The following is a 20,114-nucleotide window of genomic DNA, read 5'->3' on the forward strand; positions in this document are numbered from 1 at the left end:
ATGGCAGCCGGCGGCGGCTGCGCTTGTGGCCGCCTCAAGATGGCCGCCGCTCCGCTCCCCTCCCCTCCCTGCCTTCTTTTTGCCTTTCCTCCTGGGGATCTCAGCCTTAGGGCTGGGTGGGCTTGGCGGCCGCTAGGCGCGACCTCCCCGCCATGGCCGCCCGCTCCCTCCCCTCCCAAGATGGCGGCGGCGCGCGGGCGGGGGGCGGGTGTCCCGCCCCAAGATGGCGGCGGCGGCGGCGGCAGCGGCGCGGCGGCGCTGAGCGGGGCGATGGCGGCGGAGGGGCCGGGCAGCCTGTTCGCGCTGAGCGCGGCGGCGGTGAGCCGCAGCATGGGAGCCCTGGAGCGGGACGTCTGGGGTAAGGCGCGGGCGGCGGGGCGCGGGGCCCGGGCCCTGCCCGCACCCTGCCGCCGTCTCCCTCTGTCTCCCCACAGCGCTGCCCGGGCACCTCCTGCGGGGGCTCCTGCCGCTTCTCAGCGTCTTCCGCCTCGAGCGGGCCGAGGGCGCCGCGCGGAGAGCAGGTGACACCGGCGGGGACGGCGACAAACCCTTACGCGTACCCCCGGGCGGGAGGGACGAGTCCCTAGAACCGAGGGGGTGGAACGGGCCGCCCCACTCGCCCCCCGGCCTGGGGAGGTGGGGCCCACGCCGCGGGGACCCCCGGCCGGAGGGACCGACCCCTCCAGGCTGGCAGTGGGAGACCCGGGCCGGGGGGGCGAGCCCCTCCGCGGGGCAGGGGGGCACCGCCGGAGCACAGTCCCGCAGGGCGGGGGGCGACCCCCCCGGAGCACAGTCCCTACCGCCGGGACTGGGACGCCCCTCTGCGTCCAGACCCTTGAGCCCCGGCCCGTAGCCAGGCGGGGTTACCAGTGGTGCGGGCCAGCTGTAACGTTCCTTTTGAGGACCGACAAACCCTGCCGTTTGTTAATTTGCGTCCTTTAAAAGGAGGTGGCCTTCGCCTCGCCACAGAGCACCTTCGTTTTGCTGCAGGGGTCTGGGTCTGCGTCCCCCCGCACGGTCCCTTGTCTGCCCAGTGTCCCTGCCCGTGCTGTGGCAGGGCACTCAGGCAGGGAGAAGGGGTGAAAGTGCCCAGTTGATTGTTTTTTCCCCCCAGGCCTCTCGACACAGCCCATCTGGCGCAAGCTGTGGGACGATGTGATGAAAACCAGACCGCCCAACTCGGAGGTGAGGAAACGCTGGCGGTGGGAGAAGGGGTACAACGCAGACACCCCATTTCTGATGTCTTCCACGAGGGTTTGTTTTGAAGCCTGCCAGTGCTGCTGGTCACCTCCAAGTGATTGCTGGTGCTTGTTTGTAAACATTCATGATGCTCCAGACCAAGGCGTGACCCTGGTAGTACCGTAATTTTGGGAAACGGGGTTCATAAAAGGAATTGTAGTGTCCACCCTTCATTCACAACAGCAAGTTTGCAGAAGGAATAAATCCTGTCTTTAAAGATGTAATTCTTCAGGAAATGGAGGATAAAAACAGCATCTTACATCATGCTTACACCTACGCTGGCAAAAAAATGTGCCAATGTCTTAGAAAGCACTGGAAAAATGCAGAAGACTGAGCTTGGAAGAATGGTTTTACATAGGAAGATTGTAGCAGCTCCATTGGTTCAGCATTGCAAAAGAATCGTTAACAGACAGCTTAATCACAGCCTATAAATAGATTCCTGGGAAGAAATTCCTGATGATGTGGGTTTTAATAGGCAAAAACATGGCATAGCTTCAAACTGCTGACTATGTTTAATTAAGGCCAGAAGCAGGATGAAGGGAGAGCAATAGGAGTAACTCAGTTATTCAACTAATACACTGAGGAAGGATGCCGAGAACAAGGTAGTCTCGGTTGCACTAGCTGTAGGTTTTTTTTGGACACCACGTTTACCAGGTTAGCAGATAGCAATAATGTAACTTCAAAAGAACCAGAAAAATTGTGGCTGACTTGGTTAATATGGCCCTGTTGTTCAATTGCAGAATATAACCTGTTGGAGGAAGAAATTCCTTGAAACGTTCTTTTCAAATGTTCTTCATGGTGTCTTGGATATTTCCTCTGACTGGCGTCTCAACGACCATCACTTTTCCCCGCTGCTCCACAGCTCCCCGCACGTTTCCCAGCTTACCCTCTGCAACATGCTGCAGGGCGCAGTGGAGCTCACTGCTGAGCACAACCAGAAAGTGCTTGAAAACCTGGCTGGCTCCCTGCGGATCCTGAAGTTCCAGCGCCTCCTCTCCTCTGACCAGTCCATTAGGCGTTCGCTAGTTTTACTTCTTCACCGGCTGATTCACCATGGCTCTGTCAGTCAGGTGTCCATGTATTCCTGGTCTGTTCCCGACACGGTTCTTCTTGTTCTCATTTTGAGCATGAGTGCTGGGTTTTGGCGCTCGGGAAATGCCCTTGCGTATCACAGCAGCCCGTGTGGCCTTTGCAGAGAGGATGACAAAGCCCAAAGCCGGGAGTCAGCACAGGAGCGAGCAGAGAGGGGCCACTGTGGTGAAAGGGAGTGGAGCGATGGTGAGAAACAGAGATCCCCCAGGGCCCCGGAGGAGGCTGCTGCAAAGGTGGATGGATGTGAGGCTGACGCTTACCTGAACTCTGTCCTCTCCAGACCAAGAAGTCCTCCTCTGCGAAACCAGCTGTGTGAGGAGGCAAGCAGCAAGGTGCCCTGTGACCACACCAGCGTTCAGGGAGGATCTGCTCCTCTCTGCATCTCAGAGCAGCTGTCCTGTCACCCAGTTCTTCGAAAGACACGTAGACGGCTGAAATCTGCAGTGGGAAAGAAACGTCGCTGCCTCAGACGAAGCAGGGGACCACACACTGACCCAGAAGACCTGTATGATTTTGTTTTTACTGTTGCTAGAGAGGATAACTCGGAGCGACTGTACAAAAACAGTGCCACAGAAGGAGAAAACGCAGAGAACTGGAACAGTTCCTCCTCAGGATCCCCATGCACTGGCCATGCTGGCTGTAAGAAAAGAGGAGCATCTACTGGGATCTTTCCTCTGAAAGCTGCTCGCCGCTTCCGAAGTGTGTCCACACTGGAATTGTTTTCCATTCCTTTGACTGGGGAAACATGTCGTACTCTGAGTAACCTGCTGAGCTCCTGGGTGTCTTTAGAAAACTTGGTTCTGTCTTACAATGGTTAGTGGTCTGTACAGGTTGCTGCCTTCCAGCCTTGGTCTAACGGTCTGACTTGTTGCTCGGGTTTACCCTGGTTTTATTTTTACTGGAATGGGCATTGTAAGGTATTGGTACCCGATCCTGAGAAGCGCATCAGTAGAGGTGTTTAAGAAGTGTGAGGACTAGTTTGAGGGAGAGAATGGGGCTGTTCTGCCCCACAACAGCCCCTGCCTTGTGCTTAAATGCCATCCAGAGAGGGCGAAGAGCCAGATCGCCATCTCCCATATACACAGTCTAGCTTAAGAACATGTGGATAAAGCAGTCTGTGAGTTTTGCCTTTGACTTAGGTTGCTTGGCCATAGGTGCAGCTCCAGCTGCGTGTGTGTTGGTGTCTCTGCAGGCACAGCTAACACCTTTCTGTACAAATGCTGTTCCAGGCCTGGGTGCAAACATCTTCTGCATCCTCTCTGGGCTCCGGGCCCTCTCCCGCCACTCGGACTGCCACCTCCGTGTGGTGCGCGTGAGCGACATCTTCTCCCACATGCCTTGCATGGAGCTCGTTTGCTGCATCCTGAACGCCTTTCCTCAGCTCCACACGCTCTCAGTCAGCTTCGACCTCAAAAACCAGCTGGAGGGGAACGGGCCAGAGGGGAATCCAAGCTGCGGTGAGGTAGAAATCCCAGGTAGGAATCGTCATTCTGAGTGATGATCGGGACGTGGCAGGCAGAGCTGTAAAAGCTTGGCATGGGGATTTGAACTCTATGCTGTTACAGTGTAAATTAAGCGATTACTGCCTTGCCTTTCTGATTTAGATGGTGTTGCTGTTTGTCATTTCCAGTCTGTGATGTGCTGTGTGGAGCCTGAGTCTTGGACAAAGCACTGTATTGCTGTGTACCAGCCTGCTGCAACATCAGCTTTGTACAAGGCCAGGCATACCCTGCTGGCACTGACTGTTCACACAGCCCACAGGGAGTGTATCCCACCAGATCTGTAAATTGGTTGGAAGCTTCTGCTTTGTGCATCCTATTGACTGTGAGGCTGTAAGACTTGGACAGACACTTAAGCAGAGGGAAAGCATCTCTTAATTGTCACAATCCCACAGGTGATGGCAAAGCAGTGCCCCAGCCTCTGGATTGCGGTCTGGGAGCTATAGCAGCATGTTCTCGCCTCACAGGTCTCTAATCACCCTTATTAGCCCTCGAATGACCATAAAAGCAGTGAGCAAAGCCTGAGCGAGTATGGAGTGGGGTCAGTGAAGAGCTGTGCTCTGGGAGGACACTGACTGGTTTGTGTGTAAAGGGTGACCTCTTCTCAAGTGTTGTTTCGCTGCCAGAATGCAGTAGGAATCAGTGGCCCTGTGGTCTGGCAGGAGTCCTGAAATGAGCCTTAACTGATCTACGTTACCATAGGTCTGAGTTGCCGTAGAGCTCTGTGTGGCAGGGCACGATGCATAGGCATTTTCTGCCAACCTAAATGATAGTCATGTGTCAGGCATGCAGACGTCTTGCTTGCTGTAGGACCTAGCTATGAGCACTCCAGACCAAGCTCTTTGATTGTGGTTTTAATTTCCTTAGAGAGCTGCCTGGAGCAGCTGGAGATCCGATTCCCCAGGGAACCTCTGCACACTGCCTTCCTGCTGCCAGTGCTCAAGGCATCAAGATCCCTCCAGCAGTTGTCCCTTGACAGCGCCACGCTGCCCTGTTCTCAGGAGCTTGGGCTCCTTTTGGAGGCACTCAAAGGTACTCTGCTAACCTGCAGGTAGCATCACTGTGACAGAGTGGTCTCGTTGCTGTGATCTTCCATCCTTTAGCATTAATCCCGCTTAGATGAGTCCATTTCTTCAGTGTGGACATCCTTGAAGTCTCCTGAGAAAAGGAAGTGGGTGTCATCCATCCCACTTCTTGTGCTGAGCATGTGAATGATCCTGCAGAGCAGGATGGTTCCTTGTTAATTACCCACAATCCGGCACAAATTATCCACAGTCTGACTTGTTTTCTGGGTGTTAGCTGGTAGTTGGGTCAGGGTCTTTTTATCCCAGGGACGTACAGTGCTTCACCTGAGAACTTGTTTTCCTTTTAGAGTGTAATCCGAATTTGAACAAACTGAGCTTTCATGATGTGAACCTGGCTGAGCACCAGAAAGAAGTTCTGCTTTTGCTTCGGGATCCTGGCCTGCAAGGTACAGTAAAATCTTGGGTGTGGCTGCTTTTGGTTGGCTGACCTTTAAAGAGGTGACCTTCAGATGTGTAAGGCGTAGCAAATATCACTGTCCTGGAGCAGATTTGGAACATGTCTGGTTCTTGGTGCCAGCAGGGCAGAGACAGGAGCAGCTGCAAAGCTGGTGTATGCTGCAGAGAAGAGTCCATAGTCTTGGCTATAAACCAAAGATGTTTTAACCTGCAGAGCACGTTAGCCTTTAACTGGCAAAGCCACTTCCCTGGGTGTGATCTCTTCTCTCTTCCTGTGACAGAGCGGCAGTGCTGTTGTATGCAATCCACTGCTGGGGAAGCTTTGTTCTTGCATACGGATTAGGGACTGGAGCTGCCTGCAGGATGTAATTATGGAATAATGAAGCACGCAGGGAGTACTAATGTGTACTGTCTATCTGTTTCTTCTGCAGAAATCACATTTTCCTTTTGCCGGCTGTTTGAAAGCTCTACTACTGAGTTTTTGTCAGAAATAATCAACACTGTGAAAAGAAACTCATCTTTGAAGAGCCTCAAACTGCCTGGGAATCGCCTTGGTGCGTACTGTGCATGTTGCTATGGGGCCTTGACCTTAGACCACCTCTCTTGGAGATAGCTTCAGGGCTGGAGTTAGGACTATGCTAGCTGGTGACCTTAGTGCTGAACTTAACACATGCATCATTAGGGTGGATTTAGTTCACAAAGTAAGGAGCACAGAGTTCATTTTTTAAAGGCAAAATTTCAGTTGCATTCAGCAGTGTACCAAGAGCCCAGGTGCTGTGCAGGCATTATGGTTGCTTTTCTCTGCAGTAAAAGCAAGTTATCAGCAGGGCTTCAGCTGTGCCTGAACACTGATCTGCGTCAGACTCTTTACAGGAACAGATCCGGCAGCAGACACACTACTCTCATTTAGAGGCACAGGTTTTCCCCAAGTTTAGGTAGTTTGTGCCTTAAAAGCTGTTGGTAGCCACTGGAGGGATGGGAACAAGTAAAGTAAGGGTTTGTGTCAAAGAAGTGGAACTGGATTTACAGAAATTGCAGACTTTTTTGGATCACAGGCCAAGTAAAAACATTTGAGAAATCAATTTCAGGTAAATCCAGAATATTGTTCTCTGTTCTTTTAATGAAATGAAATGGGAAAGCTTGGGATCACCTGAAATACACTTATTTTCTAAGGTTTGTGTTTAACCCTGCATGGTTGTGTGCTTTTGGCTGTTTTTAGAACAAAGCTGCATATTGACTTTTCAAACAAAACTGGGATTTTTCTAGTGAAACGAACTGCCCTGTCAGCACATGTTCCCATTGCCTTGAACACAGTGCTGAGCCCTTTGTGCTGCGTGCACATGCTTACAGCCTCCTTTCTGCACTATTACCCCAGCCCTGTGGCCATTGAAATACTTAAGACAGTTCCCAGTTTGCACCTAACACCTGTATTTCTCCCCTTCTAGGGAATCACAGGCTGGTTGCCCTTGCAGACATTTTTTCCGAAGATTCCTCCTCTTCTCTTTGCCAGCTGGATGTCAGGTATTCTGCTGCTCTAAACACACTGAATTTCTTGTTTGGGGAGGGCTGGAGCTGAACTAGCCTCAGACAACCTGAGAAGCCCAAGCATGGCTTTGTTCCTTCCTCGAGGAACTGCGTGCACAAGAACTGCTTAGAGAACACTGCAATGGGCACATACAGCCTCTGGGACCTCCAGCATCTCTGAGGCATCTCACTGTCCTTTTTATAAACGAGTCAAGCTCTATCTTAAAAGCAGCTTTGGTTTGCTGCTCCCTTGGGAGGCTGCTGCAAGCCTTTCCTGTACTGTAAGTTAGAACTAATGTCCCTATGTATGTTTATTCTTAGCCACCAAACTTGAATGGCTGTTTCCACTGCTTCTGTATAAGGAGAGAATGCTGTTGTTGCCCTGTCCGATCCCGTGAATGCCTCTGCATTCCTTTTGTGATCTTTGGTGTTCAACCTGAAATGCTGCTCTCTTCCTGAGCAGCCATGCAGACACTCACCTTCCTGATGTACATGGAGGGTAGCGCTGCTGCAGTACTAACAACTGTTTGGTTCCTCCCCCTGCCCCCACCTTCTTTATGTCTCTCAGGTTGTTTAGAGTACATAGGCATAACTGTTTATTTAGCCATGGCCAGTCCTTCAGCAGCCTCAAATCCTGATTGTTACTGTGCCTCTCTCAAGATTAAATCCATCATGCAACTTCATATTTATGTATCTATGCAGGGGAAATGACCTTTTAATCTCCTAGAAACACCAGGACCTGACACATGCTCTCCAGGTTTTCTCAGAAGGAAGAGAGAAATGATGAGGCTGACACTGGCAGCTGTAGGTTGAGCCAGGCTCCTTGGTCCAGGAAGTTGACAGCTGCTATGAGACCAAGGTGCTTCTGGCACTGCTTAGCCAGCAGCTTGGGTCCAGCACCATTTTAAGGCCACAGCTAGGTCTAAAGTCAGTAGTAAGGAGGCCAAAATAATAAGTTCTCAGTAGTTACCACCTTAACTTTGTAAAGCTTGCAGCCCTTTGTATTACTGTGCTTCAGTTTTTGCTTTTCATCAAAATTAACTGACCATTCATGCTTTGTATTGGTGAAGAAAGTTGTACTTTGCATTGGAATGTCCTCAAGTACCTGCACTGGCGGTTACTAGAAGTAACAGTAATTGAAACTGCTTACATTATAGCTTAGACAGTTAATGACTTGTGTCCTTCTTTCCCTGAAAGCTCAAATTGCATCAAACCTGATGGACTCCTGGAGTTCACAAAGAAGCTGGAAGGTCACATCCAGCAGAGAGGGGGGCAGATTCAATTCACACACCTCCGCCTCTTCCAGAATTGGCTGGACCAGGATGCTGAAACAGCTCAAGAAGCTCTTCGGCGTCTCAAAGCTGTGTGTAGTGTGGTCAGTGATTCGTGGGACTCCTCCCAGGCCTTTGCTGACTACATCAGCGTCATGTGATGGATGCAGGAGCAGGAGAAAACAGATCAGCTTGAACTAAGCAGCTCAGTTCCTGGGCAGCAGATCCTATTTCACAGCACAGGTGGGGTTTTCTTCTCCTGGTTCAAGCAGCATACAGTTGTTCTCATCACTTTTCTGTTCATTTGATGAAGGGGTACCACAGTGAAGTGACACACAAGAACATGTGGGATAACAGCTGTATTTCCATGTGATCTAACTATCATCTTCTTGGTTTGAAGATTTTAAGTGGGACAGGTATCAAATGAGTTTGTGTGACTTCTTGCCAGATTTCATGTTGCTTCAGCCAATCAATAACTGTCTCCACTATTGGAGAGACTCAAAAGCCATCTGGTTCTGATCCTTGACAACCAGCTGTTGGTGACCTTGCTTTTGAGCAGGGGTGTTGGACAATGACCTTGAGATCCCTTCCAACTTCAACTGATCTGTGAATAAGAACTTCTCCCTCCACTTAAAGGGAGTAGAAAACAAGCTATAAAACCCCACAGCCTTGATCTTTTACATTTGGAAAATTTTACTTTGTAAAAAAAAAATTCTTTATGGACCAACCAGCCTCCTGTTTATTTGCAACCATATTGCCCCTCTACACTCTCTGCGGTCATTTTACAGAGGTTTTGAGTAGTTTGTTCTTTTGTAATGTTTTTATAATAAAAATATAGTTAAGATCCATAATGTATGAATTTTATTACTGGCTTGTAATGTGACCTAATTAAAAAACACTGCTAGATCAGGGGATCCTGCCCGTAACAAAGCAAATGATTTTTGAAATGGAGTTACCTCAACAGAACCTGATTTCCCACTGCCTGCATGATCTTTCAGGCCAGATGTTCAACATAAAGGTGAATTTTTTTTCCTTTGTACAAATCCTTTTGTTCCTGAGTAATCAGCAAGGTTCACATTTCACCACAGAAATGGATCCTGCAAGTTACTGATCAGCAGCTGTAAGCCATAGCTGTCAAGGAAAAACACGAGTGCACATTTAAGTGCTATAAAACTGCAGAACCTGAAGAAAAAACTTGGCTAAGTAGAAGGCACAGACACCAACAGCATGAGAACCAGCGCTGAATCTGGCCAAGTCTACAAGACCAGTTATTCCCTGTTCCGAAAGGACTGTGTTTCAGGCACATAATACAACAGCAGAGAAAAAGCCATGGACTCATTGCTGTTGCAGCAGACTGAACAATGCCAGGCGCCTTCCAGCCTCTGAGAAACCACACTGTTATGCTATTCCACAGCCACACAACTGTCCAGCAGGTACTGCCACCCACTGCCCCTCTCCTTCAAAGGGACTGAAGTGGGAGGGACTGCCACAGCAGCCTGCCCTTGCCCCCACAGGGGACAGTAACCTGTTAGGGAATCCCTCGCTGCTCCTCATGGGAATGATGATGAAAAGTGAAGGTGACGGCAGCATCCCATGCAGCCTTCAGCACAGAGTCCTGAAGCCCCCTCTTATCAGCACAGTGGTTCCACTGGGAGAGGTCAGAGGTACAGTCAGACCCTTCGGGAGGGGGCCGTACCTGGTGGCCATTCACACAGCGATGACACTTGATCCTGGAACAGAGTCAGCGTGAGGTTCTATTTTAGTGTACAGGTTGTTTAAAAATGCAGCCCAGTAACATTTGGATTAACTCCCCTCCACCGGAAACATTGGCAAGTAGATTTTCAGACAGGATTAATTACTGCCACGTTTCATTTAAAAGTACAACCCCTCTGTGGCACGTGCAACAGATAAGGAACGACTCTCTCACTTTCTGGAAACTCTGGGGTTCTGTTTCTAATAGCACTCCCCCTCCCTGTTTAGCCATGTGGGAATGGTCCAGCAGGACCCAGAGGAAGTTCAGGAGGTGTTTCCTCAAAGGTGAGGGATGTTGCTAGGGGCAGATCTTGAGCGAACACCCCCCACTGCTAACACCTTAGCACTGTGTCAGGCTTCCCAAGTTCAAGAGAGCACACCACCCTCCAAACCGCTCCATCCTGGCTCCCACCATGGCCACTGGGTTGTGCTCAGGCTGTTTTGCAGACACCCTACTGAGCTGCCACATGAGACAAAGAGCGGTAGCAGCCTTGCCAGCAAGCGCTGTTGCCATGCAGACAAGACACCTCCAAAGAGCTAAGCTTCCGAGCCGGCTTAAAACTAATCCTCTTCACTCTTGCCTGAACTAAGAGTTTTAACTTTCACAGTGAAGCATTTTCCTGCACTCCCTGTCCTCTTTCTGGTGGCTACAATACCACAGGTCTCAGGGGTGGGGGAGAAGGGAAGGCAGTGCAGAAGAGGATTCTTTTAGCCCCCAGAACAGCACTAGGGTTGGCCTCATGAATTCTTAGCAGATGGAGTAGCCTGGCAGTAGAAGCAGTTCAGCACCTGGAGATCACAAACCATCAGGAAGAGACCAGCAAGGAAGGACCAAGTCGGGCCCCACCAATTTGAACAGCTCTGATCAATTTCTTTTCATTAGCTGCAGTATTTCATAGCCTCCAAACACAGGGAGCAACAAGATAGTCTGCTCACTTGTCCAGTCAGCACAGCTTTTCTAGAACAATAAAAAGGGAGGACAGCAAGGAAGTGCTCATTTTCAGGTGGTTAACAGCCTCAAAAGCAGATACACTGGAGGCCCTCTCTCTCTTAAGCTTCCTCCTGCTGCCTGAGGAACCCCTGAATCACTAGAAAAACTGGATTTTTTTTGCTGACCCCATCCATTAGTCATTCAGTATACTCACTTGTCATGGGTGTCACTGGTGGTGGTCTCATTCAATGTGAAAAGCTCCTTCAGCTCCCCAAGTGAGAAGTGCCTTTCTACATCCTGCTCTTCATCCACCACACAGCTGCTGAGGGCTTTCTTGTGGGTCTGGCGTTGGAATATCTTCTCCTCTATGGTCCCTGTCTGCAGGAAAGAGTGTCAGAGATGAAGCACAGTTGGACTAGTTTAAAGGAGCACGACAACGGGAAAGTGGCACAGATCAAATGGCAGTAAGCTGTCAGGACCATTTAGTGCCCTGCCAGAGCAGTACAGCTGACAGGCAAGTTTTACTAGCTGCACTCCAACTATGTCCTATTTGGTTGCTGATCTAACCCAACTCTGCTTCTCTTGTCTTTTGCCGTGGCTACAGGTGCGGATTCAACAGATATGGATGAGGAAAAGGTGGAGCTGCCACTCGTGGCTGAAGCTCACACACTGCACCAAGTTGTGCTGGCAGGAAGGAAGGGAAAGGAGCTGAGCAGCTATAACCACTGCCTCAGAAAAAAGAAAACCCAAAAAACCCAAAACCAAACAAAAAAACCCAACACACACAAACACAAGTCCCCCCCCAAAACAGCAACAAGGTAGCCCTGGGTGACACAAGCATCAGCAGTATTTGCTGGTTCACCCACACACAGATCAATCACACCCACTGTCTGGAAGGAGGTAACTAAAATCTAAAAGCAAAATGTCTGTTTTGCAAACAGATGTAATATAAAGGAGGGGGTAATTAGTCAGGATTTGCAAAATGGTTTCCTAGTTCTACAAGCCAAGAAGGTCCCTGCTTCCAGGTGCAGCCAGGTCAGATAAAAACTGGAACACCATTAGGAAGAGCTGGACAAAGAACATCTGTTTTGTCAAAGCGAAACAGTAATTGATCAAGGAACACAAGCTTACAAAAAACCCCAAAACAAAACACAAAACCTCACCATCTGAACTGATGAGAGGTAACTGTGAGCAAGGGCAGAGGCAACATTTCTGAGCAGTAATCATTACTGGCACTGCTGGACAAAGTGTTACAGCAGCCTGAAAAGACTAATCTCCTTCGTGTTTTTCCTTTACAGAGCCTGCTAATTGGCAATCCCATTCCAAAAGCTGCTGTAATTCTGAGAATGTACTTGCTGTTTATTAAGTACACATACACCCAACCAAAACAGACTGCAGCCAGACTGAAAAACAGCAACTTCACCATCAGACATCCCATGAAATTAAAGAAATCAGATGCCTAAATGACTTCAAAGGAGCATCTCATCTGGAAAGCCACAGTTTCCAGTTTCTATTTTTCAGAAGCCAGTCACCATTAGAAACCAAGGCCTGCACTAATGACCCTCCGGCTTGAACCTTCATGGTTTTCCATGGCAACACATCTAAGAGTAGGAAGCCATTAAGTTCCAATCAATTCTGGTTGCCAACACAAAAGAGTTCTTCCCCTTCTGGTCGCAATCACAGCTGCCGTCTGGGCTGGCACCAAGAACTCCATGTTGAGGAGGTGAGAGGAGTAAGACTCACCGAAAGCAGTCGATAGATGTAGCATGTCTTCTTCTGGCCATCCCGCCACACACGAGCCATGGCCTGCTCATCATTAGCCGGATTCCAGTCTGGGTCAAACATAACCAGTCTGTTAGCCCCAATCAAATTCAAACCACAGCCGCCTGCTTTGCTGCTTAACATGAAGATAAACTCAGGGTTCTGTGGAAAAACACAGGCTTGGATTAAACTACAGAGGCAGCGATTCTTTTAGAGCATTCAGAACTTGCAGCAGAGCTGCTCACAGCTGGCAGGTTCTACTTACCGAGGGGCTGTTGAATCGCTCCACAACCTTTGCTCTCTTTTTAATGGACATGGTGCCATCCAGTCGGACATACAAATACCTGGAATATACAGCATTTACTGCAATCAGACTGTTGCAACCATTAGAACATCCTACCTGAAAGAGAAAAATCTTTCACAAACAGCCTTGTAACAAGGGCCTGGGCTTTAGGAGCTTTTGCAGAGGGCCAGAGCTTTTCTGCTGAGTGACCCCAGTAGCCAAAGCATAAGCCACTTAGTTCCAATTCAGGAAACATCTGAGGTAAAAAACAGATCACAAGTTCCTGCTGATAGAAACTTTAAAAATAGCCAGTTTATTTTACAATGTAGGCTGAAAGTACAGTCTTGCAGGATTAAACAGATGAAGCCCAAAGACAAACCTTCTGTTCCTGCAGAGCTTTTCAAATAGGTCCAGAGTCTGAGTGTAGTTAGACACTAAAACCACCTTGTCGTTACTGGTGCTTTTTGTAACAGCAAGGATATAGTCCAAAACCAGCATCTTTCCTGGATAAAAAGGAAAGAAAGAAGAAAGTTAGGGCACCAGTTCCCAAATTCAAGACCTTGGAAGGGCACTTGATAAGGTGCTAAATACAGTCTCATGGTTGCCTGTGTTAGGCAGCACATTTGCACTGTTGAGTTCCACAGTACCCGAAAGCTGGGGCTCCACAGATTTGGTGCTGTAGCCAGCAGGGAACAAGTCCAGGGCTCCCATAAAACCCTCTTCCTCCTCCACACACTTATCATGGATAAGAGCAGGGTCTGGAAAACAAACAGAGCTCAGAGTGCAGAGTACACAAGGGAGACCCAAAAAACCCTCCACCAACAGTGCAAAACCAAAACCCATTACACAAGCGGATCAACTCACGATTGCAGAGCTTCTTCAAGGAAGTGATGGAAGAGAGAGATGACACACTGATTTTGCCCTCCTTCAGCTCCTCCACTGGCTTGGCTTGCTTCAGGAAGTTCTTGTACAGCTCAGCCTGCAGAGGTGTCAGTCTGAAACAGAACAAGAGCTCTGCAGTCTCAGCCTGTGCCCAGACCAACCCTATCCTTCTTCCTCCATCTACACAGTGCATTCCTTTTAATCTGCTTTTTTTTGGCCACAGCATGGATAGCCTAGAACTGCCTTCAAGGCTGATGGTAGAACAATGATATCTCAGCCCAGAGCTAGAAGAGAAGCTTGCAGGTATTCTGCATAGCCCAGGGCTCTACTGTAAACAGCTGCTCAGAGCATGCCATCTGACCAGCAGATCCACCAGTTGCAGATTGTCCATCCACGATTCAGGAGGAAAAGCAACACATCGCCAATGGCTACAATCTCATTCCTGGAGGAAAGCACGGAAGGGCTTTTTGCAACACTTTAGTCCTTCCTGTTGCTCCTCCCGTTTCCTGGCAGAGTATGTGCTTTTTGGTACCTGCAGCAGACCACCTGCTCGATCTTCACTGGCAGGTACTTGGACAAGATGTCTGAAGTTCTTCGAATTAAACACCTGCAGGGAGGGTAATTAAGATCAGATGCTTAGATGATGTCAAAACCCTGTTTTATCACTATTATTCCTCATGAGCTCAACACAGTGTCCCTTAGATATCTTATGTACAAAAGTCTGTGACAGTCCAACGCATGGCATGTCAAAGGCCAGACACCCACCACCCACACAAAGCCAGGATAAGAAGCTCCATCAGCCCATGCTACAGAGCCCAGTATAACCCATTGTCTCTGTGACGCCTCCAAATTTGGTTCATTGGACATGGAGGGATTGTGCATGATTCCACCTGACAAAGCCCAGTCCCTTACAAGAGAAACTCAGTTCTTCATCAGACTACCAACAGCACTCTCAACTTGAGCTGCAACAGACCAGCAGCATGGACAGCAAACAAGGACAGGATTTAACCACAACACACTACAGACATAACCCAAAGCACAAGCAGGCAGCTCCCCACGTAATAATTAAGTAGCCATCCTCAGCCAAGACAGGTTCATTTTCTGGCCCAATTTCAGTGAAGGGCATATCCTTTGGGGCTGTAGAAATGCCCCATGGAACAGTTCTACCACACTTTAGAAAAGATGGGATGGACTAGAAAAACTGCTGAACTGAGCAACCAGAATAAGAACGAAGTGCAGAAAAACCCAGTTCTGCCAGGACACAACAAAAATATGTTACAAAACCTAAAGATGACAACCAGCAGGGATATACGATGGCCCCAAAATCTGTCAAAGGCTATTAAAGAAAGGATTAATCTGGTCTCCAAACTCATAAGCAGTAGGATGAAAAGTAACAGGCTTAAACTGCAGTAAGGAAGATTTATGTTACACATTAAGAGCATTTTCTAACTGCAAAGACAGTGATGCTCTGGAAAAGGTGTCCTGAGGAATCTGTAAGGTCTTCAGTGCTGGGTGGGTGTTAAGTAAGGGATGGTTTAGGTCTAACACCTTCTACCTTAGGACAGCAAGATGGATTAGACAACTTCTACAGGGCCCTTCCAGCCTTACACCTACGATTCCACATGTCTTTGCATCACTCTCTCATTTACAATTCCCACCAAATTCAATAAATTAATCTGTTACTACTTTCAAGCTTCATCTTCCCTATTTATGCATCGTGACTGTTACACAATAAAGGAAGGACACAGACCTCAACACAGGCACAAGCATTCCTGAACTCACTTTTACACCTCTTTTCTATCAACTAGAAAAAGAAATAAATGCACCTTAAGAAGGAATAAGCTCTCCTCCTCCCAGCCTTTCATTTCTCTTAGGTTTCTGCAAGCTGACCTGAGTCAAGGTCAAAGCTGTCTCCATAGAGAGGCTGTACTTAGTGTGAAATTCAATTTACCATGACTATGAACTGCAGGGTCATATTTGTGATGGTTGCAAAAGCTCAGATTTAAAAACAAAAAAAAAAAGAAATTAAGACACCAGCAATGCTGAGAATTCAACTGAGTGTCTAGAAAGAGTTCTTAAAGAGACACAAGTGATTGCCAGCAGATGTGGATAAACTGGTTGTACTCGTGAATAGAAACCAGGTTTAAACAAATCCCCAAAATCAACCAAAGAGAAATAAGACAGCATTTTACATCAGCTTCTCGGGGATCATAAGTCACATCTCTGACACTTGTAGTCTAATCCCATTAGCCCTACAGAGCCAACACAGCTATGAAAGTGTGAGCTGGACTCTTTTGTGACTTAGGCAATCAACAGCAGAACTGAGCAATATTCCTTAGACACTTTCTGTCTGCCACACAACACCTGGGCTGGATGGATCTCAAGTTTGACCCAGTCTACACTGTAGTTATGTTAACACAAATAAAAGGATGCTGCCTGACTATTCAGATCCCACGAGAAAACAGAAACATAAGAGTCAAATCATGATTCAGTACCTGAGTACATTTGCTTGGGGCTGACTGCAGCTAACTGTGTCATTTCAATGTGCTATTTTTCAGACTAAAGCTACATGCTATTTAGATTTCTCAGGCAATACATACTTGCACAATCACTTGCTGAATAGACATAACTGGCAAGAGAATTCATTATAGCTGCAACTGTAATTTGGAAAGATACCAGTGTACACCAAGGGTCTGCAAAGATCTGGCAAAAGCTCTGCAAAGAGAAGGGGGATGACATTCACCTGTTCACAATACTGATCAGCTCTTTAAGCCTTTCTTCTCCTTTGTGTCGCTCAGCTTCACTTGCATCCGCATCTCTGCCTTTCAAGATGGGAATTTCAAAATGTCTTTTAAATTCCTGTGCAGTCCCTGTACAAAACAGAAGTGAAAAGGTGACAACTACCACCAAATAACCTTTAATCAGTACCCCACAGCTCCAGTTATCATACCACAAGCATGGGGCCTAGCAGATAAAACAAACTCTCGCCTCATCAGTATGATTTGTTTTCCTTTCTAGTCAGGAAAAGCAAACCAGTACCACAGAAAATAATGTACTCCAGCAATAATGCACTGCATAGGTCATACAGTTTCAGCTAAACCTGAGTCATCAGGCATGTACTGGTTTTGCTCACATTCCAGCTATACTTTTATCTCCAGATTTCATCCTTGCAAACAACAGCACAAGCATTATGCGTGCCTGTTCCAAAATTATCTGTAATCAGTTGCTTAATACTGGTCACAGGCTGGAAGTGGGAAAAAGCTGCATGCACGCAGTTTTGCCAGCAGTAGTTACAGTATTAACCTCATCATAGAAAAAACCAAACTGAAACTACAGGGAGACTAGCCTTGCCCAAAGTACAGGTCAAGGGGGGCAGGGGAAATCACATCAGCTCCCTGTAATAACTACCCAAAATTGAAGTGCACGGAAAAAGCAGATGTAGAACATCTACCACTCTACCCCATTGTTTCCTTGAGAAATCCTGAGGGCAGAACAGCTGAAAGATACATCCCAATTGCTGCTTGCAAGACTAAGAATCTGATGAATGGTGTTTAACTGGAGTTGTGCATGCATTAGAATTAATGAGAAGCCTCTTGGACTAGATGCACAACAATCCCAGACCAACATGGGTGCTGAGTTACACCAACAAGGAAATGATTTACAGATTGGTTTATTTTCATCCCTTGACAGAAAAAACTACCTCTCTTGGCAAAAACAAGCTGTTCCACACTGGAAAGCACACCTCCTAACCCAGTGATGCAGGAGAGCATGCAAAGACTACTTTGCTTTTAAAATGAAAACAGAGCTTGCTGGCATAAGCAGAACATAGGAACCAGAGTCAGAGTATTTCAGTCTGCTACCAGCAATTGCAGAAGGGGTTTGATACTGAAAACTAGTCGGTATCTCTCCTCCAGACATTTTTCCTTCTCTCTCAGATGAAGTTAACCCCATATGCACAGGACTCCATTGCCTTAAAAAACAGGAGCAGTCTTAACTCCAAATGCTAGGCACCACCCTCAGCTTTCTCTGATTATCTGAAAGTGGGACGGCAGACTGCCAGAAATTTGGGCTTTGTTGCTTAACTCTACCGCACAGCACACAGTTCCACCTCACACCAGTCACTTCAGTCTCCTGTGCCAAATGGATATGAGAGCACGCACGGGGGAAAAAGCCATTTCCCAGGCTGCCTATCATACTCAATGCAGAGAGCATGCTATGTCAAACTCTCCTCCCCATGGAGCCTTTCCTACAAAGACATCATTCCTGGCTTAGATTTCTGAACTTGCTACAGCCTGGAAGTGTTGTGGGAAGTACCATTATGAGCTGGTTCTTCCTGCCCAGCAACTCCTGCAGTATCTCTAAGGGCTTACTGTCAAAGAAACTTCCAGTCTACATGAACATTTTGGCTAACCAGTATAGCTAGGCAAGATCAGCCATGTAGTACTTGGGGTCTTATATCTATTTCATCTCAATTAATTCCCCTTCCAAAATACCTGTTAGACTGGTGTACTTTAAATTACAATCTTCTTGAAACAGAGCTCTGATGATATACAGCCTCTAGAACAGGACACCCTGATCTAAGCTTTCTGGATACAAACTTAAGGAGAGTAAGTCTCCAACCTGTATGTGACCTTTCCTCTCACTAATGTCTTGGTTGCTGTTTTCACTAACACTGGTAGCTAGGGGAGGCCTTGCCAGCAATTTCCCCCTCCCTCATGTCTCTCACACATTCAACTCTTACCTAGGATGCCTGAATTGACGAAGTGCACCAAGCTGAAATATTCAAGCAGGTCATTCTGAATGGGGGTGCCTGAGATAAGGACTCGTCGAGGTGTATTTAAGCTGTTGAGAGCTTGGTATGTTTGGTTTTCAGAGTTCTTCAGTCTATGGCCCTTTGAAAAAAAGAAAAAAGGAATGAAGCTGATAAATCCAGTGGCCCTGATCAGAAGCAGCTTGGAGATCCTCATCAACACTGGTATGTTGTATCTCCCACAAGGCATCTCACCACTTTTCCCATTCCTGGTAGTGGACTAAGTGGTGTATGTGTATTAACTGTTGCAACAGACTTCTTTCAAAGGCAAGAATCTGGTGGGAAACCTGAAGCCATTATGCGAGGCAACATGACATTACAAGCTTCCGAGACCAGGAACACCTGAGTCACATCCAGGCAAGAGGGCCTACCACAAAAACAACAACCACCACGTTAATCTTAGCTATAAAAACTGTTTCCTGTTCAAAGATGGAGATGTTTTCAGCTATCAACACGAGGCCCTGAACTCTGGAGCAAGTAACACTGCATCACTCAAGGTCAACACCACAAACCACTCAGACCACCTATATCCAGGATTTTCAGGCCTTTGCACACTAATAAAAAGAGGTTGCGCACCTCTTACTGGGGTAACATGAATACAGGCCCCATTTCCCATGCCTGGGAAAAGCAACTTTATTAGCATCTGAGTGCTATGCTAAAGCATAAGTGATGGGACACTTTTTCTAAGTGCCAGACCACTGCAGAGCTGTGTATTTATTGGGAACATATGGAAGACAAGGCCAAGGACCTGTATTCCCAGCATCCCTAGCTGTTGGTCTCATCCCAAGGGCACTGAGAGGTGCGGGCAGTCACGGACTTGGTAGATAGGTGGATTGGAGTTACACTTGTGAGGATGCTCTTATTAAGCTCCTCTCAGCACTACTCTAGCAAATACGAACCCAAACCACTGGGTGGCACCGCTAATTTAACAAATTCCCTCTAACTGGCAGCAGAGGACACCTCAACAGTGGCTGAGGCCCCTGGCTTGATCGTTTCAAGGAGGCAGAGAGCATTTTTTTTTTTATTTTGTCCTTTAGAGCATCTCTGGCTCTCACTACCTATAACCACAAACAGGGATCAATACATGAAAAAACAACTCGATTTCAGCCAGGTGGAAGCAGAGCTTGATAACACAGGCTTGGCAAACTTGACTCCCTGATTGCTGGCTGCTAGATCTAAGCCAGGTTTGTCTCCTCTTGAATAAGCAGCACATGACATAACTCCTCACGCCACTCTCCTACCTCTCCCTCAAGCAGGATGCTACGGAGAGGGAAAGAGGGTCCCTGCCATGGGAGTGCCTTTCAAACTCCCCAAGCACAGAATAAGATGGCCAGATGCCAGCAGCCAACTACACACAGGAACATGCTGAATCACAGAATCATTTACGCTGGGAGAGACCTTGGGAGTCTCCAGTCCAACCTCTTGCTCAAAACAGAGTCATGTTAAAAATTACTGGGCAGAACATGAGGCCAGGCCAAACAGAAAGTACTTCTTACTTTAGCAAAGACAGACACAAACAAATGCAAACAAGATCAGTGAGCTAGGGCACTACCCTCCCAACACGGTAAGGCCTCTTCTTTCAGTGTCAG

At 47.8% G+C, this 20,114-nt stretch overlaps 2 protein-coding genes across 5 annotated transcripts in view; one reads left to right on the forward strand and one right to left on the reverse strand.

Moving 5' to 3' along the window:
• On the forward strand, positions 1 to 8,957 carry LRRC41 (leucine rich repeat containing 41). Of its 2 annotated transcripts, XM_056356294.1 has the most exons (10): positions 1 to 358; positions 435 to 521; positions 1,115 to 1,185; positions 1,980 to 3,144; positions 3,561 to 3,806; positions 4,698 to 4,862; positions 5,203 to 5,301; positions 5,743 to 5,865; positions 6,757 to 6,832; positions 8,033 to 8,957. In XM_056356294.1, the coding sequence occupies exons 1-10, from the start codon at positions 1 to 3 to the stop codon at positions 8,265 to 8,267; spliced, it is 2,625 nt and encodes an 874-aa protein (XP_056212269.1). In that variant the 3' UTR covers positions 8,268 to 8,957. The 2 variants fall into 2 exon arrangements, with proteins under 2 accessions (XP_056212269.1, XP_056212270.1); XM_056356295.1 differs by lacking the exons at positions 5,203 to 5,301; positions 5,743 to 5,865; positions 6,757 to 6,832; positions 8,033 to 8,957 and having other exon boundaries at positions 3,936 to 4,840.
• The window catches only part of RAD54L (RAD54 like), a 23,694-nt gene continuing 8,892 nt past the window's right edge, over positions 5,313 to 20,114 (reverse strand). For 2 of the 3 annotated variants that reach the window (XM_056356299.1, XM_056356298.1), the window contains exons 9-18: positions 18,457 to 18,607; positions 16,459 to 16,585; positions 14,248 to 14,322; positions 13,698 to 13,828; positions 13,481 to 13,591; positions 13,213 to 13,336; positions 12,816 to 12,894; positions 12,533 to 12,712; positions 11,004 to 11,167; positions 8,940 to 9,836 (exon numbers count right to left, since the gene is read on the reverse strand). In XM_056356299.1, the coding sequence (XP_056212274.1) occupies positions 9,635 to 9,836; positions 11,004 to 11,167; positions 12,533 to 12,712; positions 12,816 to 12,894; positions 13,213 to 13,336; positions 13,481 to 13,591; positions 13,698 to 13,828; positions 14,248 to 14,322; positions 16,459 to 16,585; positions 18,457 to 18,607 (1,344 nt within the window). In that variant the 3' untranslated portion in view covers positions 8,940 to 9,634. Of the gene's footprint in view, positions 5,668 to 8,939; positions 9,837 to 11,003; positions 11,168 to 12,532; positions 12,713 to 12,815; positions 12,895 to 13,212; positions 13,337 to 13,480; positions 13,592 to 13,697; positions 13,829 to 14,247; positions 14,323 to 16,458; positions 16,586 to 18,456; positions 18,608 to 20,114 lie in introns of those variants that run through there. The other variant, XM_056356297.1, reaches the window with a different exon arrangement.

This window comes from Falco biarmicus, chromosome 11 (assembly GCF_023638135.1).
Source record: "Falco biarmicus isolate bFalBia1 chromosome 11, bFalBia1.pri, whole genome shotgun sequence".
NCBI classification, from domain to species: domain Eukaryota; kingdom Metazoa; phylum Chordata; class Aves; order Falconiformes; family Falconidae; genus Falco; species Falco biarmicus.